Source organism: Salvelinus fontinalis, chromosome 31 (assembly GCF_029448725.1).
Source record: "Salvelinus fontinalis isolate EN_2023a chromosome 31, ASM2944872v1, whole genome shotgun sequence".
Classification (NCBI taxonomy): Eukaryota; Metazoa; Chordata; class Actinopteri; order Salmoniformes; family Salmonidae; genus Salvelinus; species Salvelinus fontinalis.
The window spans coordinates 37,749,644-37,773,287 of NC_074695.1; the positions used below are offsets into that span (position 1 = coordinate 37,749,644).

At 41.2% G+C, this 23,644-nt stretch overlaps 1 protein-coding gene across 2 annotated transcripts in view; it reads right to left on the minus strand.

The window, feature by feature from the left end:
- Positions 1-23,644, minus strand: part of mtor (mechanistic target of rapamycin kinase) — a 126,589-nt gene that overhangs the window by 45,588 nt on the left and 57,357 nt on the right. For both annotated transcript variants that reach the window (XM_055892524.1, XM_055892523.1), the window contains exons 29-31: positions 12,043-12,118; positions 6,266-6,405; positions 116-216 (exon numbers count right to left, since the gene is read on the minus strand). In XM_055892524.1, the coding sequence (XP_055748499.1) occupies positions 116-216; positions 6,266-6,405; positions 12,043-12,118 (317 nt within the window). The remainder of the gene's footprint in view (positions 1-115; positions 217-6,265; positions 6,406-12,042; positions 12,119-23,644) is intronic.

The window sequence follows — 23,644 nt, forward strand, 5'->3', positions numbered from 1 at the left end:
GTTTGTAATAGTTATTGGATTGAATTATTAAAGTAGTCATAGAGCTATATGATTGCTATCGTAATTTGAAGCATTTTGTAAAAAGGCTGATGGAGGGTTGAGTGAGAGCTCTTACCTAGACCCCAGGCTGCAGCGGCTGCCATCCGTGCCATCTTGGCCTGGGTATCCTCAGTGACCAGAGTCCACTCTTCACAGCACTGCTGGTGCAACTGGCCCCTGTGCAATGAAAATCATTTTAAAAAAATGGTGAATTCTTTGCTACATATTTTTGTTTGCGGACCAACTATATTTTTTGGCGACTGAACCCTGATACACACACGCAAACACGCTTTAGGAAAAGTTAAGGGACAAAACATTTTAGAGGCCCTCCTCTTGGCGGCAGACACAAAATGTTGCTAATTTCCTGCAATTGTACACATTTTGTCATGGTGCTGAGAGAAAAAAAAAAGCAAATTTCCTGCAATTCTAGGAAAATTTAGGCCATGTATTATATATTATAACATAATCAATGCCATAACACTTTTAGAATTTTAGATTCTAGATATGGTGGTTGTTCGTTCTCAAAGATGATCTTATTAAACAAGATATACAGTGGGGAGAACAAGTATTTGATACACTGACGATTTTGCAGGTTTTCCTACTTACAAAGCATGTAGAGGTCTGTAATTTTTTATCATAGGTACACTTCAACTGTGAGAGACGGAATCTAAAACAAAAATCCAGAAAATCACATTATAGGATTTTTAAGTAATTAATTCGCATTTTATTGCATGACATAAGTATTTTATACATCAGAAAAGCAGAACTTAATATTTGGTACAGAAACCTTTGTTTGCAATTAAAGAGATCATACGTTTCCTGTAGTTCTTGACCAGGTTTGCACACACTGCAGTAGGGATTTTGTCCCACTCCTCCATACAGACCTTCTCCAGATCCTTCAGGTTTCGGGGCTGTCGTTGGGCAATACGGACTTTCAGCTCCCTCCAAAGATTTTCTATTGGGTTCAGGTCTGGGCCCCAGACCGAGGGTGATTGACCGTCATCTTGAACTTCTTCCATTTTCTAATAATTGCGCCAACAGTTGTTGCCTTCTCACCAAGCTGCTTGCCTATTGTCCTGTAGCCCATCCCAGCCTTGTGCAGGTCTACAATTTTATCCCTGATGTCCTTACACAGCTCTCTGGTCTTGGCCATTGTGGAGAGGTTGGAGTCTGTTTGATTGAGTGTGTGGACAGGTGTCTTTTATACAGGTAACGACTTCAAACAGGTGCAGTTAATACAGGTAATGAGTGGAGAACAGGAGGGCTTCTTAAATAAAAACTAACATGTCTGTGAGAGCCGGAATTCTTACTGGTTGGTAGGTGATCAAATACTTATGTCATGCAATAAAATACAAATTAATTACTTAAAAATCATACAATGTGATTTTCTGGATTTTTGTTTTAGATTCCGTCTCTCACAGTTGAAGTGTGTCTGATAAAAATTACAGACCTCTACATGCTTTGTAAGTAGGAAAACCTGTAAAATTGGCAGTGTATCAAATACTTGTTCTCCCCACTGTAGCTCCATTATCTTTTCTATATACTTTATATCTGGTTTTAGTGGCTTAATTTTACACAGATTTTGGGTTATTTTCTTTTTACATATTTTTGGGAGTGGCGGCAACGATTTAGCAGCGGTGGTCCGTCGCTACTAAATTAATATAGGGGAAACACTGAAAGACAAGGCTCGGCTGAGTGTCAAATGAAATGTAATCTTTACACTAAAATGTTTCCAATTTCCACCACCAAACCCCATTTGATTTGTTAATTGACCAGTAAAGCCCGCGGGACTGGCACGGAATGAAAAGAGAAGGGGACAGAACTGAATAATGGATGCTCAGCTTCACTGAGAACTTGGCTGAGTCTACCTTTTTTATTCCCTGGTGAACATGATCCAGCCAGCCTGTGACCACGGTCCTGATCATATCAGATATCACTGTAAACAAACTAATACTAATGTTCTCTTCGATTTGAACTCAACCGGGACAAAACGTACAACCAGTACTGCGTGTGACCGCGTGTCTTCACCCGGCTCCATATGGGTGGAACCCTCAGCGCATGCACACGTTTTCAGGGGGAAGAACATTGGATGAGTGTGGCAACAGATTAGATGGGGTGAGTCATACAGGTTTGTGTCTGGTAGATATGAAGTGTTTCCCAGCTAATGCATAATAATAGGGGGGTTAGAACACCACAAAGCCCCAGTGTGCTACAGCCCTGCATGTCTCACGTAGCATAACGCTCCGTTGTCAAGGGCATAACGGAAAATGCTACGGCTATCGGATGACTCAGCAGCCCATCACTCAACTCAATGGAGGTAAATTCCACCTGAAATTAATCTAAAAATAAATAGAGGGAAATTGAAAACAGACATTATTTCTTGGTACTTTGTTTTGGTATAGAGCGGAGTGTGAGCACAAATGCCTGATCATTCATTTAGTCTGTGGTAACCTTGCCAAACATTAAAGGAACATGGAAATAGAATAAAACTAGCAAAAAGCATGAATTGATGCCCACCCAAAAAAGCTGCAGAGGTGCTGATTTACGGAATAGTAAACCTATGAAAAAATAAAGAACGTCGCACACTCTCCTCCCAATGATGGATAATACACCAACGTTTCAGCACACAGTGCCTTCTTCAGGGTTTACCTTAAAAAATAATAATAATGGAATAAACACTAAACACTGTATTGAGACAGACAGTCAGGCTATGCTTTGCATTGAATAGGCAATTGTGATCATTTTAAAAGTAAGTTGGAGCACTTTTGGATAACTTATTTACTTTGAATGAGCTGATGACGCGGTCGCTGCTCTACAGGACTGTTTTGCTAGCGCAGACTGGAATATGTTCCAGGATTCATCCAATGGCATTGAGGAGTATACCACCTCAGTCATCGGCTTCATCAATAGGTGCATCGACGACGTCGTCCCCGCAGTGACCGTACGTACATATCCCAACCAGAAGCCATGGATTACAGGCAATATCCGCATCGAGCTAAAGGCTAGAGCTGCCGGTTTCAGGGAGCGGGACACTAATCCAGACGCTTATAAGAAATCCAATCTATGCCCTCAGACGATCAATCAAACAAGCAAAGCATCAATACAAGATTAAAATTGAATTCTACTACACCGGCTCTGATGTTTGTTCGATGTGGCAGGGCTCGAAAACTATTACGGACTATAAAGGGAAACCCAGATGCGAGCTGCCCAGTGAAGCAAGCCTACCTGACGAGCTGAATGCCTTTAATGCTCACTTCGAGGCAAGCAACACTGAAGCATTTACGAGAGCACCAGCTGTTCTGGATGACTGTGTGATAATGCTCTCCAGTAGCCGATGTGAGCAAGACCTTTAAACAGGTCAACATTAACAAAGCCGCGGGGCCAGACAGATTACCAGGATGTGTACTCAAAGCATGTGTGGACCAACTGGCAAATATCTTCACAGACATTTTCAACCTCTCCCTGACTGAGTCTGTAACACATGTTTCAAGCAGACCACCATAGTCCCTGTGCTCAAGGAAGCGAAGGTACCATTCCTAAATGATTACCGCCCCGTAGAACTCACGTTGGTAGCCATGAAGTGCTTGAAAGGCTGTTCATGGCTCACATCAACAGCATCCTCCCGGATACCCACTCCAATTCGTATACCGCCCCAACAGATCCACAGATGATGCAATCTCAATCGCACTCCACACTGCCCTTTCCCACCTGGACAAAAGGAACACCTATGTGAGAATGCTGTTCATTGATAACAGCTCAGCGTTCAACACCATAGTGCCCACGAGGCTCATCACTAAGCTAAGGACCCTGGGACTAAACACCTCCCTCTGCAACTGGATCTTGGACTTCCTGACGGGCCGCGCCCAGGTGGTAAGGGTAGGCAACAACACGTCTGTCACGCTGATCCTCAACACTGGGGCCCCTCAGGGGTGTGTACTTATTCCCCTCCTGTACTCCCTGTTTACCCATAACTGCGTGGCCAAACACGACTCCAACACCATCATTAAGTTTGCTGAAGAACACAACCGTGGTAGGTCTGATCACTGACAACGATGAGACAGCCTATAGGGAGGAGGTCAGAGAACTGGCAGTGTGGTGCCAGGACAACAATCTCTCACTCAATATGAGCAAGACAAAGGAGCTGATCGTGGACAACAGGAAAAGGAGGGCCGAACAGGCCCCCATTAACATCGACGGGGCTGTAGTGGAGTGGTTTGAGAGTTTCAAGGTCCTTGGTGACCACATTACCAACAAACTATCATGGTCCAAACACACCAAGACAGTCGTGCCCACGACAAAACATTTTCCCCGTCAGGAGACTGAAAAGATTTGGCATGGGTCCCAGATATTCAAAAAGTTATACAGCCGCACCATCGAGAGCATCCTGACCGGTTGCATCACCGCCTGGTATGGCAACTGCTCGGCATCTGACCTTAAGGTGATACAGAGGGTAATGCATACGGCCCAGTACATCCCTGGGGCCAAGCTTCCTGCCATTCAGGACCTATATAATAGGCGGTGTCAGACGAAAGCCCATAAAATCGTCAGACTTCAGTCACCTTGCTACTGCAAGGCAAGCAGTACTGGAGTGCCAAGTCTAGGACCAAAAGGCTCCTTAACAGCTTCTACCCCCAAGCCATAATAAGACTGCTGTACAATTAATCAAATGGCCACCAGACAATTTACATTGACCCCCCTCCATTTGTTTTGTACACTGCTGCTACTCGCTGTTTATTATCTATGCATAGTCACTTCACCCCTACCTACATGTACAAATTACCTCAACTAACCTGTACCCCAGCACACTGACTCGGTACCGGTACCCCTTGTATATAGCCTCGTTATTGTTATTTTACTGTGTTACTTTTTATAATTTTTTACATTCGTTTATTTGATAAATATTTTCTTGACTCTTCTTGAACTGCACTGTTGGTTAAGGGCTTGTAAGTAAGCATTTCACGGTAAAGTCTACACTTGTTGTATTCGGCGCACGTGACAAATAAAGTTGGATTCGACGAGTTAAATACAACCGTATGGACTGACTCATCGCTCATGGGGTTGTAGAACAAAGGGCTGCACTGTCATTTATGTGTACTCACTGTAGATACTCTTCTTTTCCTTAGCTGGAAACAATGTATTCCCCCCAGACTGCTATCCTGAAGTAATGTGAATGACAGTCAATTGTTATGTAATTCTGTCTGTTTTCCCATTTCTCTTGAATCATGTTCTTGTACAAAGAGAATATCATCAGGGGTATACAATGATGGCGCAGCACAGACGGTTACATAAGCTAATCGTTGTCTGGTTAGCTTCACAAACTCCGGGATGGTCCACATTTTTTCAAACTGTTCTAACATTGTGTGATTTCCTTCCCAGCAGCTTTGCTCCTTGAAGGCATTTATACAAAAAAATAAGTTGAATCACCTGTGGAGAGGGAGGGAAGGAAGGAAGGATGGAGAAGGGGAGAGCGAGTGAGAGAGCACAAGGAACAAAGAGAGGGATAGAGAAAGCATGAGACAGACAGAAAGAGAGAGAGAGAGTTCTTGAGTTCAATCTTGGAGCTGGCTGCCTGGAGCTGTGGTTGAGGGTTTCAGTGTACCGAACCAACAGGCCCAGTCACGAACTGGCCTGAACTGACTGTCCTCGCACACTTTCCTGTAATACTACCAGGTTCTCGTTAGAGGAAACTATTGACGTTTTCCTCCGTCGCTTCACGCCCAGTCATCAAATAAGCCCAATGTCAGATTCCATTAGTACATACTGCAGGAGCGGTCGTGAGCAAGTACAAAGAGTCGGGGATGGGTCTGCTCCCGGCCAATCTTCTCTGTCACAGACACTGTCCTTCTCCATTACACTCACAAGGAGTACACATCTCAAACGGCTATTTATTACTCCATTGAAGGCAACTTTTTGAATAAGGTGAGCAATACGGTGAGCAACACTCGCTCCAAAAAGGTTGTCTTCACAATCGTAACACGATATGACAGCTGTAATGTCACCTGAGATTACATTATATCATGACAGAGCATTAAAGTTCCAGAGTAGACCAGACTTTCCCCCTATAGAATTTAACATAGCACCTAACAGTGAATGGAAAGACACTTAGGCCTACACCTAGGCCTACTCAAAAAGAGTTGCCTCCAAAAAACTCCCCTTTGATTGATAGTGAGGAGAGACAGAACACAGACACGATTGTCGAACGTGACTTCAAAGTGTTGTGACTCACCATTCGCCCAGGGCCTCCAAGCAGCGCATGCGCCCCAGGATCAGCTCAGGGTCATCCTTGTTGATGTCGATCTTCTTGTCGTACGCCACCAGAGCGTCCTCCCACTCGTGGAGCTTCTCGTACCAGGTGGCCTGGATTTCCTGTTCAGGAACAAGAAGGCCCGAACACTGTTAAAGCTCCCAATTCACCGCTTCATTGACAACGTTTCCATCGTATGACCACAAAGACGTACGTAAGAGCACACATTTTTCTATAGACTGGATTTCCTGTTAAACAACACAACCAGGTGGTGCGAATGACTTTTGATAATTATCTATCCGCTATACTAACTATACTATAAGATGATTCTTGCTTGCAGTGTATGGCCATCTGAATGCACACATGAGGATGTGATTGTTTTTGTTCCGTTTGCGGTAAGATACAAAAACTGCATCTGATTTAGATCTGCTCAGGGCTAAAGCAAGACCTACACTGGACAGTCAGGTCCAAAATGATTGGCACCCTTGATAAAGACGAGGCTAAAAAAACAAATAAAATATACAAATATTGAGATATATGGTATGCAACAAAAAAAAGGGTGAAATTATATTATTTAATACTAATACAATTGCTCAGAGAAAGTGATTGTTTAATTAGTAACAAGTTTTTAAGATAGGGGTTCAAAATTATTGGCACCCCTGTTTTAAATATCTCACATTGCGAGGATAACGTGACTGAGCATAATGTGACTGAGCCTTTTTGTAAATGTTTTATGAGATTGGAGAACACATTGGGAGGAACTCCCAATTCCTCCATACAGAAATATAGGAATTCCCCATTCCTCCATACAGACTCATTCCAGATCCTTGATATCCTTAATCTGCTCTTATGGACTGCCCCCTTTAATTCAAACCACAGGTTTCAATGGGGATGAAGTCCAGAGACAGATGGCCAATGTTGATTTTATTGAAAACAGGGGTGCCAATCATTTTGACCCTTATCTTACAGAGAGAAAAAAAATGTTACTTCTTTAACTAAATCTATTTTTCTGAGCAATTGTATTAGTTTAAAATATAATATTTGTATTTTTTATATAGTTTTTGTATAACTTTTTGCTCATCTTTATTAATGGACATGACTATATATACTATACTTGTCCTATACTTTCCAAAGTATACTACTAATACTACTATACTAATACTATTTTTTTCAGAATTACTTTTATTTCTACTAAACGCTACTGCCCAAATTATGAGATAAAAAATACATGGAAAACAAGTGGTCATCAAGCCACCCTCTTTATGACACTGAATGCATGAGTGGAGATTCCCACCATAGGCATGTCTCGACCTCTGGCGACCTGGTGATAAGCCTGACTGGGATGCCAAACAAAGAAGGTGCCACCGGGCACAATCCTCTGCTTCGCTCACCCCATAAACGCTACTCACTGTTTACCTTATAAACAAGGTTTCCTGGAAGCGCTCTCCAAGGTGCTTTTACTTCTGGAAATGTTTTATGGAGAACATAATTACAGCTCAAAAAAGACAGACGGTAGGGCACTTCAGTCAGGCAACCAAGTGTGAAATAGTCGGAGGCCTAACAACCGGACTTGAGGCTAAAAGTAGCCTCTTAATAAAAAGCAACGGCACATACTGGAAAATGATATATTGGCCTAGCTGTGTCGACAAACACACAACCCTACACATCAAAACACACAAAGAAATGGTTAACACTAAAAAAGCCTGGCCTCGAAGGACCCCTCTTCGAGCCAATGACGAGTCTTTTGGACATTTTAACATTCTCATAAATACATTTCATATATGCTCTTGCTAAAATAATAATTTGGCTGTATTTCTTTCTTTCTTAAGTAACATTAGAATACGAAAGAAAATGTATTTCAAAGTACACAATAGCATTTTCATTAGTTTATGTAATTGTAGGCTATAAGTACAAATTATAAAACACTAAAACAACACAATTAAAGTGTTAAAATCCATTAAATAAACAATTACAAAGTTAATGAATTAATAATTTGTTAAGGGCAGGTCTTAAGGAACATTATGAGACTAAATAAAGGCATTTCAAAAGAACAGAATGGCATATTTTGAGTTGAAATATATGACTGTGCTTTGAGTGTTGCGAGGGCATGTGGAAAGTGCATGGAATCACGGGAAGTTATATATTGAAATAGAGCTGAAGGGTTCATCTTTAAGAGTTGTTTGGCAAGGATAGGTGATTTGGAAACTGCAGAACCTGCTCTTTCTGTTACTATATAGACATCAAAACGTCTTACCTGCTTGTGACTTTTTGGCACTCTGTTTCCCTGCCCCTGTCCATTCTAAGCTATGCCGTTCATCAGATTCTTCATATACAATTTAACAAGTGATATTGTCACCCATCAGACTATTGTCAATCTAATCTTGTCTTTATGCCAACTATTATTATATGCGTGAAATTCGTATCGATATAGTTTTAGATGTAGTTTGAATGGGCCATCATCAGCTGCGCAGGCTGACTGCCAGTGAATGACTGGCAATGAATGAGGGGCAGGGAAAATAACTGCTTATAAAACTGCTTATAACACATTCTGTTAGTGATATTAAGATTCTAAGAACGACAGTGCGTTATATAGACTTATTCAGGAAAAGTTGAGGAAGGGGGGAGGGAAATTACTTTAAAAATGACAGAGTAATTGAAGATATATATTTGTTTTGCGTCCGTCCTCATGTCACTCTCGGCTTTTCTAGTGTTAATTGAGCACAAAAATCTAGATTTTGCAATGGCCGTATCAGTCTTCGGACTTGAACCCCTGTGGTTTGAATTGAAGTAGTCAATAAGCACAGACGAAGGATATCAAGGATTTCGAAAGATTTAGCATAAAATGTAGACCAGTGTTTGTATTATTTTTATATACAATATTTTTTGCTCATTTGTTATCAAGGGTGCCAATAATTTTGGACCTGACTGTATATGCTACACTTGTAATATACTTTCCAAAGTATACTAATGTATGCATTTTTTCAGAATTACTTTTATGATGAGATAAAATCATAAAATACATGGAAAACAAGTGGTCATCAAGCCACCCTCTTTACGACACTGAACACATGAGCGGAGATTCCCAACATAGGCATCCGAGTTGTCAAATGACCTCTTTCTGTTGACTTACTGTGTGTCTGTGACCTCGGGAGGAAGTGATGCGCAGAACTGTCTCGACCTCTGGCGACCTGGTGATAAGCCTGACTGGGATGCCAAACAAAGAAGGTGCCACCGGGCGCAGTATGATGCCGCGCACACCCCGTAAAACGCTACTCACTGTTTACCTCATGAACAAGGTTTCCTGGACACGCTCTCCGAGGTGCTTTTATCGTAAACTTTTATTTCAGAAAATGTTTTATGGAGAACATAAATACAGCTCGAAAACCACCTGTGAAATAGTCGGCCATAGACACGGACTCTGGACTAAAAGTAGACACGAAATAAAATGCAACGGCACATACTGTAACAGGATCAGTCGGCCTGGTTGTGTAGAACTTGTAGACAAAGTTCAGTGCCACAAACTTATTTCATTCTGTTTTAGTTTTAAACGGGGGAGAGCTTAACAAATGTGTCTTAATTCACTGGTCGCGCTCACACACAAATCAATGGGCTGATCAAATGAGGGGGAAATGTAAAATGGCAGAATTATACAGCGTGGTACAATTACGCTACACATAGGGGGAAACAATCAAGAAGTCTAACAAAGAAGCCCTTTCTCTCTCTGTGTGTATGTTACTTTTCCATGACTTCTCCATGAGTTTTAACCAAATATCCATGATCAACAATATATTAAAAAAAGTAAGTAACGTGGTATCGACACTGGGAGGCTGCTCTCTGAACCCATGTACAATCTCCTGTCATAGTGCAAGGCACTTAACCCCCCCACAAAGTAGCTATACCTATTAGGCAACTGCATAAAACACATGGTCAACCCTCAGTTGGGTGTGCAGGCTTTTGATCAAGCCCTGCTCAAACACATCACAGCCAGTTTATCAAGGTCCGGTTGAGCAGCTCATTTCTAAAATGTGTTTTGTTGAAGAGGGGCTGGAACATAAGCCTGCACACCCATTAGCTCTCCTGGAGGATGGTTGTCAACCTTTGATGTATAACATCGCTACATTACAACCAAATATGTTTTGATGCATTTTTAAATAATTAGTTCATTCAATATATCAAAGATCAAATGGCTATGGTAGGCTAAAAAAAAAATTATTCGGCTGAAGCAAGCCCACAAATTTTCTTCAGGAAATGTACTTATTCTAGTTTAGTCATATTTATCTTAGCTACGTTAGAAGTGTTTACTTTGAAGGCTGACTAGTATCTATTGAGTTGCAATGTCCCATACATTGGATACCCAAATAAATTGGAAGTATCTACACAAAGTTTTGAAGCCACATTATCCAAAAGAAAGTCTACATCTAATATTTTTTCCTAAAATAATAATTAAATTATTATTCAAAAATTATTTTGATTCACATAATAAGTATCACCGCGATTGAACCAAATCTCAAGTAATACAATGCTGAGGTGAAACGTTCATTTTGTCAAAAATAATTGTTTAAATGAATCAACTTTTGTATGACATTCGCAAATGTATGGCCTCATTCGCAATTGTTGGTGGAAAGTTTTTGGGGACGACATGATGAAAACAAATACATGCTAATAATAGATAAACAGTTTACTAGAAGGTACAATATATGTTTAAATTGGCTACCTAGCTATTAGTCTGTTCTCTATCATATTTTATAGGCCTACCTGCTGCTGCAATGTCTCTCCTTGATCCACAGCCCACTTGTCTTGCACACATGCAGGTGATGCGTGCATACCGAGACGAGCTAAAGTGTCATTCTGATGTGCTGATTTTTATTTGATTGATAAAATATTTAAAAGCTGTGCCTAAATAAATGTAATTAACATACATTAAATTCATTTCCATTAGTTTTCTGATTTGATCCTTTTCCAAAGCTTTTCCAGGAAAAAGCAGGGTGAGGGCTCCCAAGGCATGTACTCTATTTAGAAAATGTTATTTTATATCTGGAGCTGGTCCCTTTGGAGAACATGAAACGGTTTGAGGAATAACAGCAGGGAGTACTACGTATCACAGTTAAAATAACAGAGGAGCCTCTGAAAATCACCTGCAATGAAGATAAATGAACCTTGGCCAAGAGAAAAAAATAAAAAATTCTAAAGTTACATGAAGAATAGTGTTTGGTTTATAAAAAAAACTTGAGAATATTAATAGAAATACAGACGCCACGCATGTGAAAAAGTGACACATATTGCCGGCTTTCCACTTGGCATGTGCGATCCCACAGGGACATGACCAAATAGTGTGTTTAAAGTCATAAAAGTGTCTTAAAACTTTACTGTTAAGTCAATATTACAGTTAGGGACTTTGGTATGGTGCATAAATACATTTCACAATTTGGAACAAAACCTCCACCAATCCATCTTAGCAGACTCAGGAGAAATTGTAGAAATAATAGTATCAGGTATGTGATTTAAAAAAATAATAATTTAACTATTAACTGGAGGAGAAAAATCCCAATATCTCTACTCCTGCATACAAAGCTATTGAACATTGAAGTAGATGTCCTCTGCATGTGTGGGAAAGCACAGGATGCTGTAGAGCATTTGTTTGAAAGCTGCTCATCCTCTTGTTAAGGATGCAGTTCGAGGGAGGAGGTGAGGTAAGGAGATACTAGTGTCAATTTAAAGTGCATGTACTGTAGAGATGACTGTAGACAAGAGTCACTTACCAGTTCGCCAAAGTGCTTCATGGCGTACTCCAGGACCCCGGATGCTGCCTCTGGCTGCTGCAGTTTATTATTGATGCTGGAACAAGACACAGAAGCAGAGACAGCTTTACGTCAATATTCATACCCAATCTGGCAACCGAGTTAATGATATGTTAGAGAAAGACCCCACTGATTCAGAACATAATTCATTATATTTGTCTACAAATTGATGACGAGTCTCAAATAGCCGCCTGTCCCTTTTAATAGCCGGGCAACGGCACACATTTCAGCAAATAAACGCCTCCTTCAAATAAACACTAGGTCTAAATGAATTGTTTACGAGGTTACCATGAATTGCTTATGAGGTTTAATATTTGAATTGTTACATTAAATAATGCAGTAATGACAAAACAATTATGGCAATAATACGTTTTTATCACCAGTAAGAAACTGATAGCCATTGGCTGCTAATAGCTGAGAACTGCTAGCTAACAGGCAAGCACAAAAACAGTAAACAACTTCACGAGTGCAGAGCCCTAGAAATCGGCAGATTGCCAGCTAGTGGCGAAACGAAAGAACTGCTAATAAATGCAGTCAAAGAGGACAATAACTATTCTGTAACGTATCATTTTTTGGAGCAACCTAAGACAAAAGAAATGTGACACGTAAATTATAACACATTACTGCAGGAAATGAAGAAATTTATTAAAATGCTGGAAGTGAATGCTGGAATTAAACAATTAACAAAAAACTATGCAGCAGTTGGCATTAGGGAAATAGATGCCTGGTTCAAATAAAAAACTGTCTCTAACAAGAGCCTGTTGTGTTCAGTGATTTAAGCAAATAAAATCCCAGGCTATTAATTCAAGTTTTACTGTATTTTATAACATAAGGAAGTGAAATTACATCAACAAAGTGCGTTTTCACCCAATCTAGACAGGGAGGGTGGAGACCCTACACTGAGACTTATTCTAAAAAGTTTTATGAGATTGGAGAACACAGAATGCGTGAACTTTTTGGATTGGTTCTCATATGTAGGTTCTCATATACATGCTATTTGCATGTGCAACACTCTCCACACTTCCTCGTCAATTTTCTCCGCTCCCACTAGATAGGTAAACAAGCCAAGCTAAAGATAAGCTAGCTGACCTAGCTAGCCAAAACTGTTGGGAGAAAAACTCTGATGGAGCTTTCTGAAACGTTGACAGAGAAACGACACTGCCACATAGTAACGACCAACTTAGGGACTTCATTAAAATAGGAGTAACTTGAAAAATCGAGAGGAGGATGTATTGGTGGTTTTGCAAACGGGCTTTTGGGAAAAGCCTAATTTACCAGCCAACTAGTTCTAGTCTTCAAGAAGCTAAGAAAACAGCCTACAATTCTGACAGTCGTGTCCCCGCTAAAGGCTGTGGTGGATGGAGGACCAAATCTGCAAGGCAACAGCCCTGGGTCTCAGAGCGGTGGTTGTGGAGGAAGACAAGAACGCTATATGGGATGGTGCATCCGACCTTGTCTTTGGAAGTCTGGAGAGATGGTTGAAGACCGGAATTGTCTGAGAATTGTCTGAATCCTTGTCCATATGACCTACATATGGTTTGTACAATGACCTAGACCTGTACTTCAATGGTACAGAATGGCACTGCGATGGATACATGCAATGTCGGAATGGAAATTATACACACTAGTGAATGATAGATTGAAAGTTTTTGTTTGCAAATAGTTTGTTTGAATGATAAGCCTACAAAGACATTGAGTTGCCTAACAAGGTCATATAACTGCATCATAAATAACTGGGTGACAGGCATCATAATGGCTGAAAGAGGCACTAGATAAAATACTTTCAACTGATTAAACTATGGGAACCCCACACACAACATTTGCAATAACTACTAGCATAGCAATCAAATGTGCTTCAGTATCTTGATACTGTTACCATTTATACTTTCATTCTGAATGAGGATGGTAATTAAGTCTCTATAGCCAACACGTGGTGTGCCACAAATGCACTGGCTGGCTAGGCTTCCTAGACTTCTTAATTCCAAATGATTGACTGACATGAACGTATCAACATACTGATCACATGCACTGTGTACAAAACACAACCCTGCTGAGAGAAGACATGTTTGGAAATAGATTACTTTTTCTTATCTAGGGTACATTAACAACATACTGTAACAGACGGGGGCATATAGTAGGCTTACAGTGTTTTCCCATGACCAGCATGTGTTGCAAGTAGGGTTACACATTTTGGGGAATATTCAGAGGTGGAAGCTTTCAGTGGGAATTAACGGGAATATATGTGAAATAACGGGAATATATGCAAATTAATATTAATACCATTTAAATGTAGATGTTATTTGCATTGGATATATTTACCATATCATATGGAGACAGAAACAAACCTTTAACCTTATCATAAGTAGACAGAATTGCAAATGATTAAATCCTTCCAATAGAAATAAAAAAAACTATTTAGTTACAAATTGAACTTAAATGAGTTGACTCTTCACATGGGATGATTTCACTGAACAACAAAAGGGAATATTAAATGATCCATCGCATCTCGCAAAAATGTCTTCACTAAAGCTTTGGTTGTCTTCCCCTCAGGCTTCCATGTCTTCTCCCTGGACCTCCTCAATGTCCACCTCTTGAACATCAGACTCTGAGGCCTCATCTTCACTGTCACTGTCCAAACTTGTTGAGGATGGCTCGTTGTCAGGCTCAAAAAGCCTCACATTTGCCCGGATGGCCACCAATTTTTCAACCCTTGTATTGGTCAGCCTGTTGCGTGCTTTGGTGTGTGTGTTCCTAAACAAGGACCAGTTGCGCTCTGAGGCGGCGGATGTCGGTGGGATTTGGAGGATGATGGAGGCAACAGGGGAAAGAGCCTCAGATCCACAAAGTCCCTTCCACCAGGTGGCTGATGAGATATGTTGGCACGAGTGCCACATTGCATCTCCTTCCCAAAGCCCGTGCTTGGAGGTGTACTTCGCCAGACTTCCAAGAACCTTGCCCTCATCCAGGCCAAGGTGGCGAGACATGGTAGTGATGACACCATAGGCCTTGTTGATCTCTGTATCAGACAGGATGCTCTTGCCAGCATACTTGGGGTCCAACATGTACGGTGCGGCGTGTATGGGCTTCGGGCAGAAGTCTTCATGCTTTTTGATGCATTTCAGAACTGCAGTTTCCTCTGCTTGCAGCAACAGTGAAGTGGGCAGGGAAGTACGGATTTCTACTCTTACATCTGCAAGCAGAGTCTGAACATCAGACAGGATGGCATTGTCTCCCTCAATCCGCGCAATTGCTACTGTTATAGGTTTCAGGCGTTTCAGGCTGCTTACCACTCTCTCCCAAAATACATCATCCAGGAGGATCCTCTTGATGGGGCTGTCCATATCGGCAGACTGTAATATGGCCATTTCTTGGAGACTCCTTACCCCCCAGGAGACTTGATGCCAACACCACCCCAACGGGTGTTGTTGGGCAGCTACAATGTGGTGCTCTTATTCTTCTCACTTTGCTTGGTGTGGTAGATTGCTGCTGTAACTTGACACTTCACATACCTAACAATTTCATTGGCTCTCTTGTAGAGTGTATCCATGGTTTTATGTGCCATGATGTCCTTGAGGAGCAGATTCAATGCATGAGCAGCACAGCCAATGGGTGTGATGTGAGGGTAGGACTCCTCCACTTTAGACCAAGCAGCCTTCATGTTCGCAGCATTGTCTGTCACCAGTGCAAATACCTTCTGTGGTCCAAGGTCATTGATGACTGCCTTCAGCTCATCAGCAATGTAGAGACCGGTGTGTCTCTTGTCCCTTGTGTCTGTGCTATTGTAGAATACTGGTTCAGGGGTGGAGATGTAGTTAATTTTTCCTTGACCACAAACATTCGACCACCCATCAGAGATGATTGCAACACAGTCTGCTTTCTCTATGATTTGCTTGACCTTCACTTGAACTCTGTTGAACTATGCATCCAGCAAATGAGTAGATAAAGCATGTCTGGTTGGAGGGGTGTATGCTGGGCGAAGAGCATTCAGAAATCTCTTCTAATACCCATTGCCTCTGAGCATCAGAGGTGAACCAGCTGCATACACAGCTCGAGCAAAACATTCATCAGCATTTCCCTGACTACGTTCCTCCATTGAGTCCAAAAACACTTCTGATTCCAGGTGGACCATGAGCTGTTGCTAGAGATGTCTGATTCATCATTTTCACCTTGAATAAAAGTAGAGGGACTTCTGTCAGAGGTTGCTTGTTGTGAACGCTGTGGTAACTTTATGCACTTGGCTAGATGATTCTGCATCTTTGTTGCATTCTTCACATATGATTTGGCACAGTATTTGCAAATGTACACAGTTTTTCCTTCTACATTAGCTGCAGTGAAATTTCTCCACACATCAGATGTGTGTGGCACTTTCCTGTAAAGATTAGAACAAAAATTTGTTTTAAAAAACAAATACATTTCCATGTACAGATAAATAGTTAAGCAGTGAGATTAACAACTCCTTTGTAAGAAAAATAAATAAAAATAAAACATGTATGGAAACAGGTGAATTAACACTCAGCAGGCTCAAGCAAGCTAAAACCCACATGGGTAGCAAAAACAAACTAGCAGAAATTGTTAACAACTTAGAAATGATTCAAAAACACTTTGCTGTAGGCTACTATTTACTAGTTAACAAAAAATCATGTATGTCATAAAATATATTCACCCACCCAGTATTGTAATCAAAACTTACCAGAAAGCATGTAGTCCTTGGCTCAGACCGCGTAGTAGTGCGGGCTCAATAGCATCTCAGTGTGCAAGTTCTTGAGAATCAGCTGTACATGTGACGTAAGAGTGCACTGCACATCAATCAATCAATCAATCAATTTTATTTTATATAGCCCTTCGTACATCAGCTAATATCTCGAAGTGCTGTACAGAAACCCAGCCTAAAACCCCAAACAGCTAGTAATGCAGGTGTAGAAGCACGGTGGCTAGGAAAAACTCCCTAGAAAGGCCAAAACCTAGGAAGAAACCTAGAGAGGAACCAGGCTATGAGGGGTGATGGGAGAATGCTATGTGCATGCAGTTGGTTGAAATTCGATTGAATTGGGGGATAGTTTCACCAAAATATGCCACAAGACCTAGAAATGCATTGTGTATCCAACAAAAAAGGTTCCTGTTATAAGATATATTTTCTGATGAATTTAAGCAAATTCCCCAAATTCCAGGGCTTAACTTCCCATGGAACATTCCTGGAAAAATTCTGGAAATTTACCGGAAAGTTTCCGACCCTTTGCAACTAGTAATGCATAATACAGAATGGGTCTAATAGAATACAATATGTTGTCAGAAAAGTAGTCTACCTATGTGTGTTTGTTTGATCAAATGGGTGCAACCCATTGCTAAGTCGTCACACGTGCTGTGTTCTAACCTACTGCAAACCCTGCATTGGCAAAAGTGATAAATCCAAAAGTACAACTGAATTTACGCTGAGAAAGCGGGGGTCCTGTCGACACATAGCGGAGACTTGATATGAAGTCACCATTAATTCGGAGTTGCCAAATTCCGGACCCCATCCCCACAAATCATAAAACTAATGGTCAGTGCTAATTTGCGATTGTGAGCAAGCCAATGGCCAACTGGACTATCCACTCAGTGGCATGTGCATGTTAAACATGGTCTTTTCAACCAACAAAGGTGCCCTGTTTGGGAGATAATGTCATCCACTTTTCTGTCATGACTATGATCCCCCGGGCATCTAATGTTTAAGAACCCATACATCTGGAAGCACTCATCTGAAACGCAAGTCTGTAGTATTTCCTCATCTACGAAAAGCCACGCTTGGCCTGTTCCAAAACATCTGTAAAAATGTAGCATTTTAAGGAAGTTGGAAGGCGAGGACAGCAGGCGAGAGAGTTGATGACATCGGAGCCTATATGTCAGGAATCCCAGAGTGCCCTGGGGTCAGGGCCAGACCAATTTGTTGACTGGACCCAGCGAGAGGTCATCTGCATGCAAACACAACAGTTGCTAACGATATGTACTACAAAACTGGGCATATCAAACACTAAATATGTGGTATGTAATAAGTAAAACAGAGTCCACATTTTCTACAGTCACAGGTAAGTGCTAACAGTACATAGGATTTATTTATCCGCAAATGTTAATACACAATATCAAACGCACCACTTGTGTTATCTCAAAAATCTTAAAACAACTCTTGGAAAATCAAGGAATCAAAATGTAATACACGTGAATAAGAAGGGTTTCATACTTTTGTGGTTTAATTTCCTGCCTTCAAGAGGAACATTATGCAAGAAGAGGATATGTCAGCAATATGTGATTGCCGGCTACTCACACATCAAAGAGGCTTATATCACTTCTCAGTCTACGGTGTGATGATGTGATAGATGAATGGAGTGCCACAGGGATCAATGTCAGGACTGTTATAATTAATATTCTGGGGGAACCAGTGTACCATCATATCCCAATCACAAATTTGGCATTTTAAGACTCTTCAGGAGCATGAACAGAGGACATCTTTCATAGATAAAGCACGTCACTGTCCCAATGTGGCACTAGTATGACAGGGTATTGGGTTGACAGTCAGTGGAAATAATATAGCAACCTACAGTAATGTTGGGCTAGAGAGAAGCAAGGCTGTATATTACCTCAACCCCTACACGTCTCATTATTTGATAAAATATCACCTTCCTAATTACGGTATAGAGCAGGTGTGAAGGTTGACCCAGCAGTAGGTTTTTAACAGTGAGGAGGCTGACGAACTTGACGGATGTGTTGCCAAAGTGAGGGTTTTTATTTGGTAGGAGAATAAATTATATATCTGGCAACTGTACAAGTATTTACAAAAACAAATAAACAAGACAATGAACAAAAAGTAGGCCAAATAAACTCAAAAGAAAACCCAGGCTTCAATCATGTCTGTACCCATCAGAACGCAGACTATACCTTGTCCTGTCTCTGACCCACAGACAAAGAAATTACAGGGTTTAAATACCAATACCCAGGATGCTTCTGACCAATGAGAACAAGCCAATTCACATCCTGATCACTTCACATTTAAAGCAAACATTACAAAACACACCTGTTCATATTATAAACATAAAAGTATTTCCATAGCACACACAATAAAGGTGCACCATCCTTTAAACATAAATGAAAGTTAGGGATCAGAACATATACAGTGCATTCAGGAAGTATTCAGACCCCTTGACTTTTTCCATGTTTTGTTATGTAACAGCCTTATTCTAAAATTGATTCAACTGTTGTTTTGTTCCTCATATCTACACACAATATCCCATGTTACTGTAGGTTCTGAAAACAACAGAGGAAAAACCTACAACTAGAAAAAGCGCAAACTAAGTGTATTCACCCACAGCTGAAAAGACAAGGTGTGATTACAAAGACAAATATATTTAGAAACTCCTTACACATCTAGACAGCCAATATATCTCTGTTGCTAGGCAGGAACTTACTTGGTTCCTTTCACTGGTATAGTCACAGCCTTGCCTGATACTCAAACCTCCGTGGGCATGGACGTGTATGAGTGAGATAGGACTATAGTAGGAGTCGTTGTGGTGGGCCTCTCTGGCCCCCCTCCCAGAGGTTTCTTCTCACTTCATCTGTTGACTTGACCTCGAGACGCATTCCTCCCTCCTCCCTAGTTCCGCAGCTGGCCTGCCTTATCAGAGACTAACTATTGTCCTTCGGCTACCTCCTTAGAAACACGGAGTAGAATACAAACTTTCTGCACTTAGTAACTTATACCAAGTCCCTATCTACCCTTCATTGATATTCCTTTTACATGTAAAGTAATCAATAAGTTCTAGTCTAGTAACATGAACAAGTATATTTCAAGCTAGAATCCAACACCCATAATGACAAAGCAAAAACACGTTTAGAAATTTTAGCAAATGTATATAATGTACTTTTTGTACATAGTCCCTTCATTTTAGGGGACCAAAAGTTCAGGGACACATTCACTTACAGTGCATCAGAAAGTATTCAGACCCCTTGACTTTTTCCACATTTTGCTAGGTTACAGCCTCATTCTAAAATTGATTAAATTGTTCCCCCCCCCCCCACATAGATCTACACACAATGCTCCATAATTACAAAGGAAAAAAGGCTTAGACATTTTTGCAAATGTATTGAAAATAAAAATTGAAATATCACATTTACATAAGAATTCAGACCCTTTACATATTACTTTGTTGAAGCACCTTTGGCAGCGATTACAGCTTCGAGTCTTCTTGGGTATGACGCTACAAGCTTGGCACACCTGTATTTGGAGAATTTCTCCCATTCTCCTTTGCAGATACTCTCAAGCTTTGTCAGGTTGGATGGGGAGCGTCACTGCACAGCTATTTTCAGGTCTCTCCAGAGATGTTCGATCGGGTTAAAGTCCAGGCTCTGGCTGGGCCACTCAAAGACATTCAGAGACTCCTGGGTTGTCTTGCCTGTGTGCTTAGGGTTGTTATACTGTTGGAAGGTGAACCTTCGCCCCAGTCTGAAGTCCTGAGAGCTCTGGAGCAGGTTTTCATCAAGGATCTCGCTGTACTTTGTTCTGTTCATGTTTCCCTCGATCCTGACTAGTCTCCCAATCCCTGCTGTTGAGAAACATCCTCACAGCATGGTGCCACCACCATGCTTCACTGTAGGGATGGTGCCACGTTTCCTCCAGACGTGACGCTCGGTATTCAGGCCAAAGAGTTCAATCTTGGTTTCATCAGACCAGATAATCTTGTTTCTCATGGTCTGAGAGTCCTTTAGTTACCTTTACACAAACTCCAAGTGGACTGTCATGTGCCTTTTACTGAGGAGTGGCTTCAGTCTGGCCACTCTACCATAAAAGCCTGATTGGTGGAGTGCTGTAGAGATGGTTGTTCTTCTGGAAGGTTCTCCCATCTCCACAGAGGAACTCTGGAGCTCTGTCAGAGTGACCATCAGGTTCTTGGTCACCACCCTGACCAAGGTTCTTTCCCCCGATTGCCCCGTTTGGCGTGGCAGCCAGCTCTAGGCAGAGTATAGTGTTTCCAAACGTATTCCATTTAAGAATGATGGAGGCCACTGTGTTCTTGGGGACCGTCAATGCTGCACAAACTTGTTGGTACCCTTCGCCAGACCTGTGCCTCGACACAATCCTGTCTCAAAGCTCTACGGACAATTCCTTCGACCTCATGGCTTGGTTTTTGCTCTGACATGCACTGTCAACTGTGGGACCTTATATAGACAGGTGTGTGCCTTTCCAAATCAAGACCAATCAATTGAATTTACCACAGGTGGATTCCATTCACATTGTAGAAACATCTCAAGGATGATCAATGGAAACAGGATGCACCTTAGCTCAATATCCAGTCACATAGAAAAGGGTCTGAATACTAATGTAAATAAGGTATTTGTTTTTTTATAAAAACCTGTTTTCACTTTGTCATTATGTCATTGTCTGATTCCCTTAGAGGTTTTTCTGAATTTGAGGTTCTTCCCGGCTGCCACTGTTGCCATAGTTTTGGTTTGTAAGAGACCAGGGGCCTTAGCCTTTTGGTAAGAGCTTTGAGAGGCTTAGGCTTAGTAGAAAGCACAATGAAAATAACATTGAAACGCACTGCAGAGACTAAATTCACTCAAACCTTTTTTCTACTAAACCTACAGAGCCCACCTAATTTGACCACACGTTTCCAGCCGGACCCAAATGCAGTGTAAATACACAGATTCTTTTTCTGTGGTTTCTTTCAGAGCTCATTGACTGTTCCCCTTTACAGCCCCCTTTATTACAAAAACAGTTTTCGGTCCTGTTGTCATTCATCCTGTCAGACAATAAAAAATCATAACATTAAACCCAATCAACCACCGTTGGCAGGCTGGTGTGTCCAATGATAAAAGGCTGTATAGTCTGAAGTATGTCTTATGTGTTATGCTTTGGCAACCATTCAATATTTCAAGTCATGGTAAAAGTATTGAGTTTCCTGGGTTAATCAAAAACGTTGATTAAGTTTTGCCTCTCGGCTCTCGTGATGAATATAACTGAGGTAGAAGCCCTGTAATTGAACACTGGAGGGAAATCACTCTCAAGGGTGTTATTAAGAGTGACACCAACCACTTATTACTTTACATAAACCATGATACAAAATATAGGTGAATCATCTTAAGGGTCAGTCTATACTGTGTGAGAAATAATCATGTAAATGAGACAGTCGTTGCTTTGATTTATACATTTGCTGTGTTAGGTTAATAACACAGCAAAGAGACTCAACTTTTCCAAACAAAAGACAGGCTGAGCTCTCTGGTCGATTAAAGCATTCATAGAGAGAAACAAAACACTATTCTCACGCAATCGTCCTGTGTCTTCCATAACACTGAGTGGCTTGGCTTTCGGGTGAATAAGACAGAATACGATCCTTAAAGAAAACGTAATAAATTCCCCCTTAGAGCGTAACATATGTGTGAAGGAATGAGAGAGAGGAAAACTGTCTCACTTCTGAACCTAATCTAATCATCTAAGTATGCTCTTGATCCTCAATGATTTTTCTGCCCTTTAAGCTAGCTAGTTGGCCAAATGTTGACTCAATTCCTTGATGTTGAGCAAAGCAGCTTCAAATGTTTGGCTCTTAGGACTAGAAGTGTTAAAGTTTGACATAAAAACCTGAAGAAAGTTGCACAGCATTGTGCTTTTGGTAATGTTATATTTAAAAATAGTTTTCGGAAAGTATGAATCCGATCCTATTGCATTAAGGTGCATTCTTTCACTCTGAGTATTGCTTGCACATTTTTCAGAGTGTGTAAGCTGTACGAACACACAGTGGACACTTTTCTTTAGTCACATTTACAGGGTCACAGATGTAGTTGCAGTGTACTGTGAAATTCTTAAGCTCCAACAGTGCAGGTGTAGAAACCAGTAATGTTTTGAAGGAGCTCGAGGCGAGGCGCCATTTTAGTAAGTGACATTAGCATGTGAGGAGGGAAATTTATGGAAGTGGACATTAAAGAGACTTCAAGCAGTGGCAGCTACCCTGCTGGGGGGAGAAGCGAGGCGGGCGGTGCCCCACCTGATCCATCTGCCAGAGAGATCAAAGCGCCATCAATGCACTCCTCCGAAATATGCTGAAGAAATTATATGGTGATGGAGATATGGTTTGTTAGGGAAAGTTATTTGAGTCAGATGACACTGTGTCCTTTACTCCCCAATTTAAATATGGGTAAAGTCTGGAAAGGACTTGTTGATGGGTATAGGGCTGGAGATGGACCCCTTTAAGGAGGCTAAAAAAGGACAGATTGAATCCCTAGATCTAATCGAGGCCACGCACTAACATAGGTTACTTGAATGTAATGGTGATAGACTCCTTGACTCTGTTAAGGCTTTCAAATGTTCCAGGAGTATGGAAAGTGGAAAAGTGACAACGGCTGTTTGACATGTCTCTGGCCTTAGTGCCTGAGGACCCGTTCATTTGTGAGGTCGGCCAGATCCCAATCAATGACGGATTCAGACGAGTCCAACCATCGAACTCTTTGTTTATTTTTTATTGCACACTCCTATTTCCCAGGAGATTACAGATGGGAAATGGGCGGGGTCCGTCTTCTTGGCAACTCACACTCCACTGCTTCC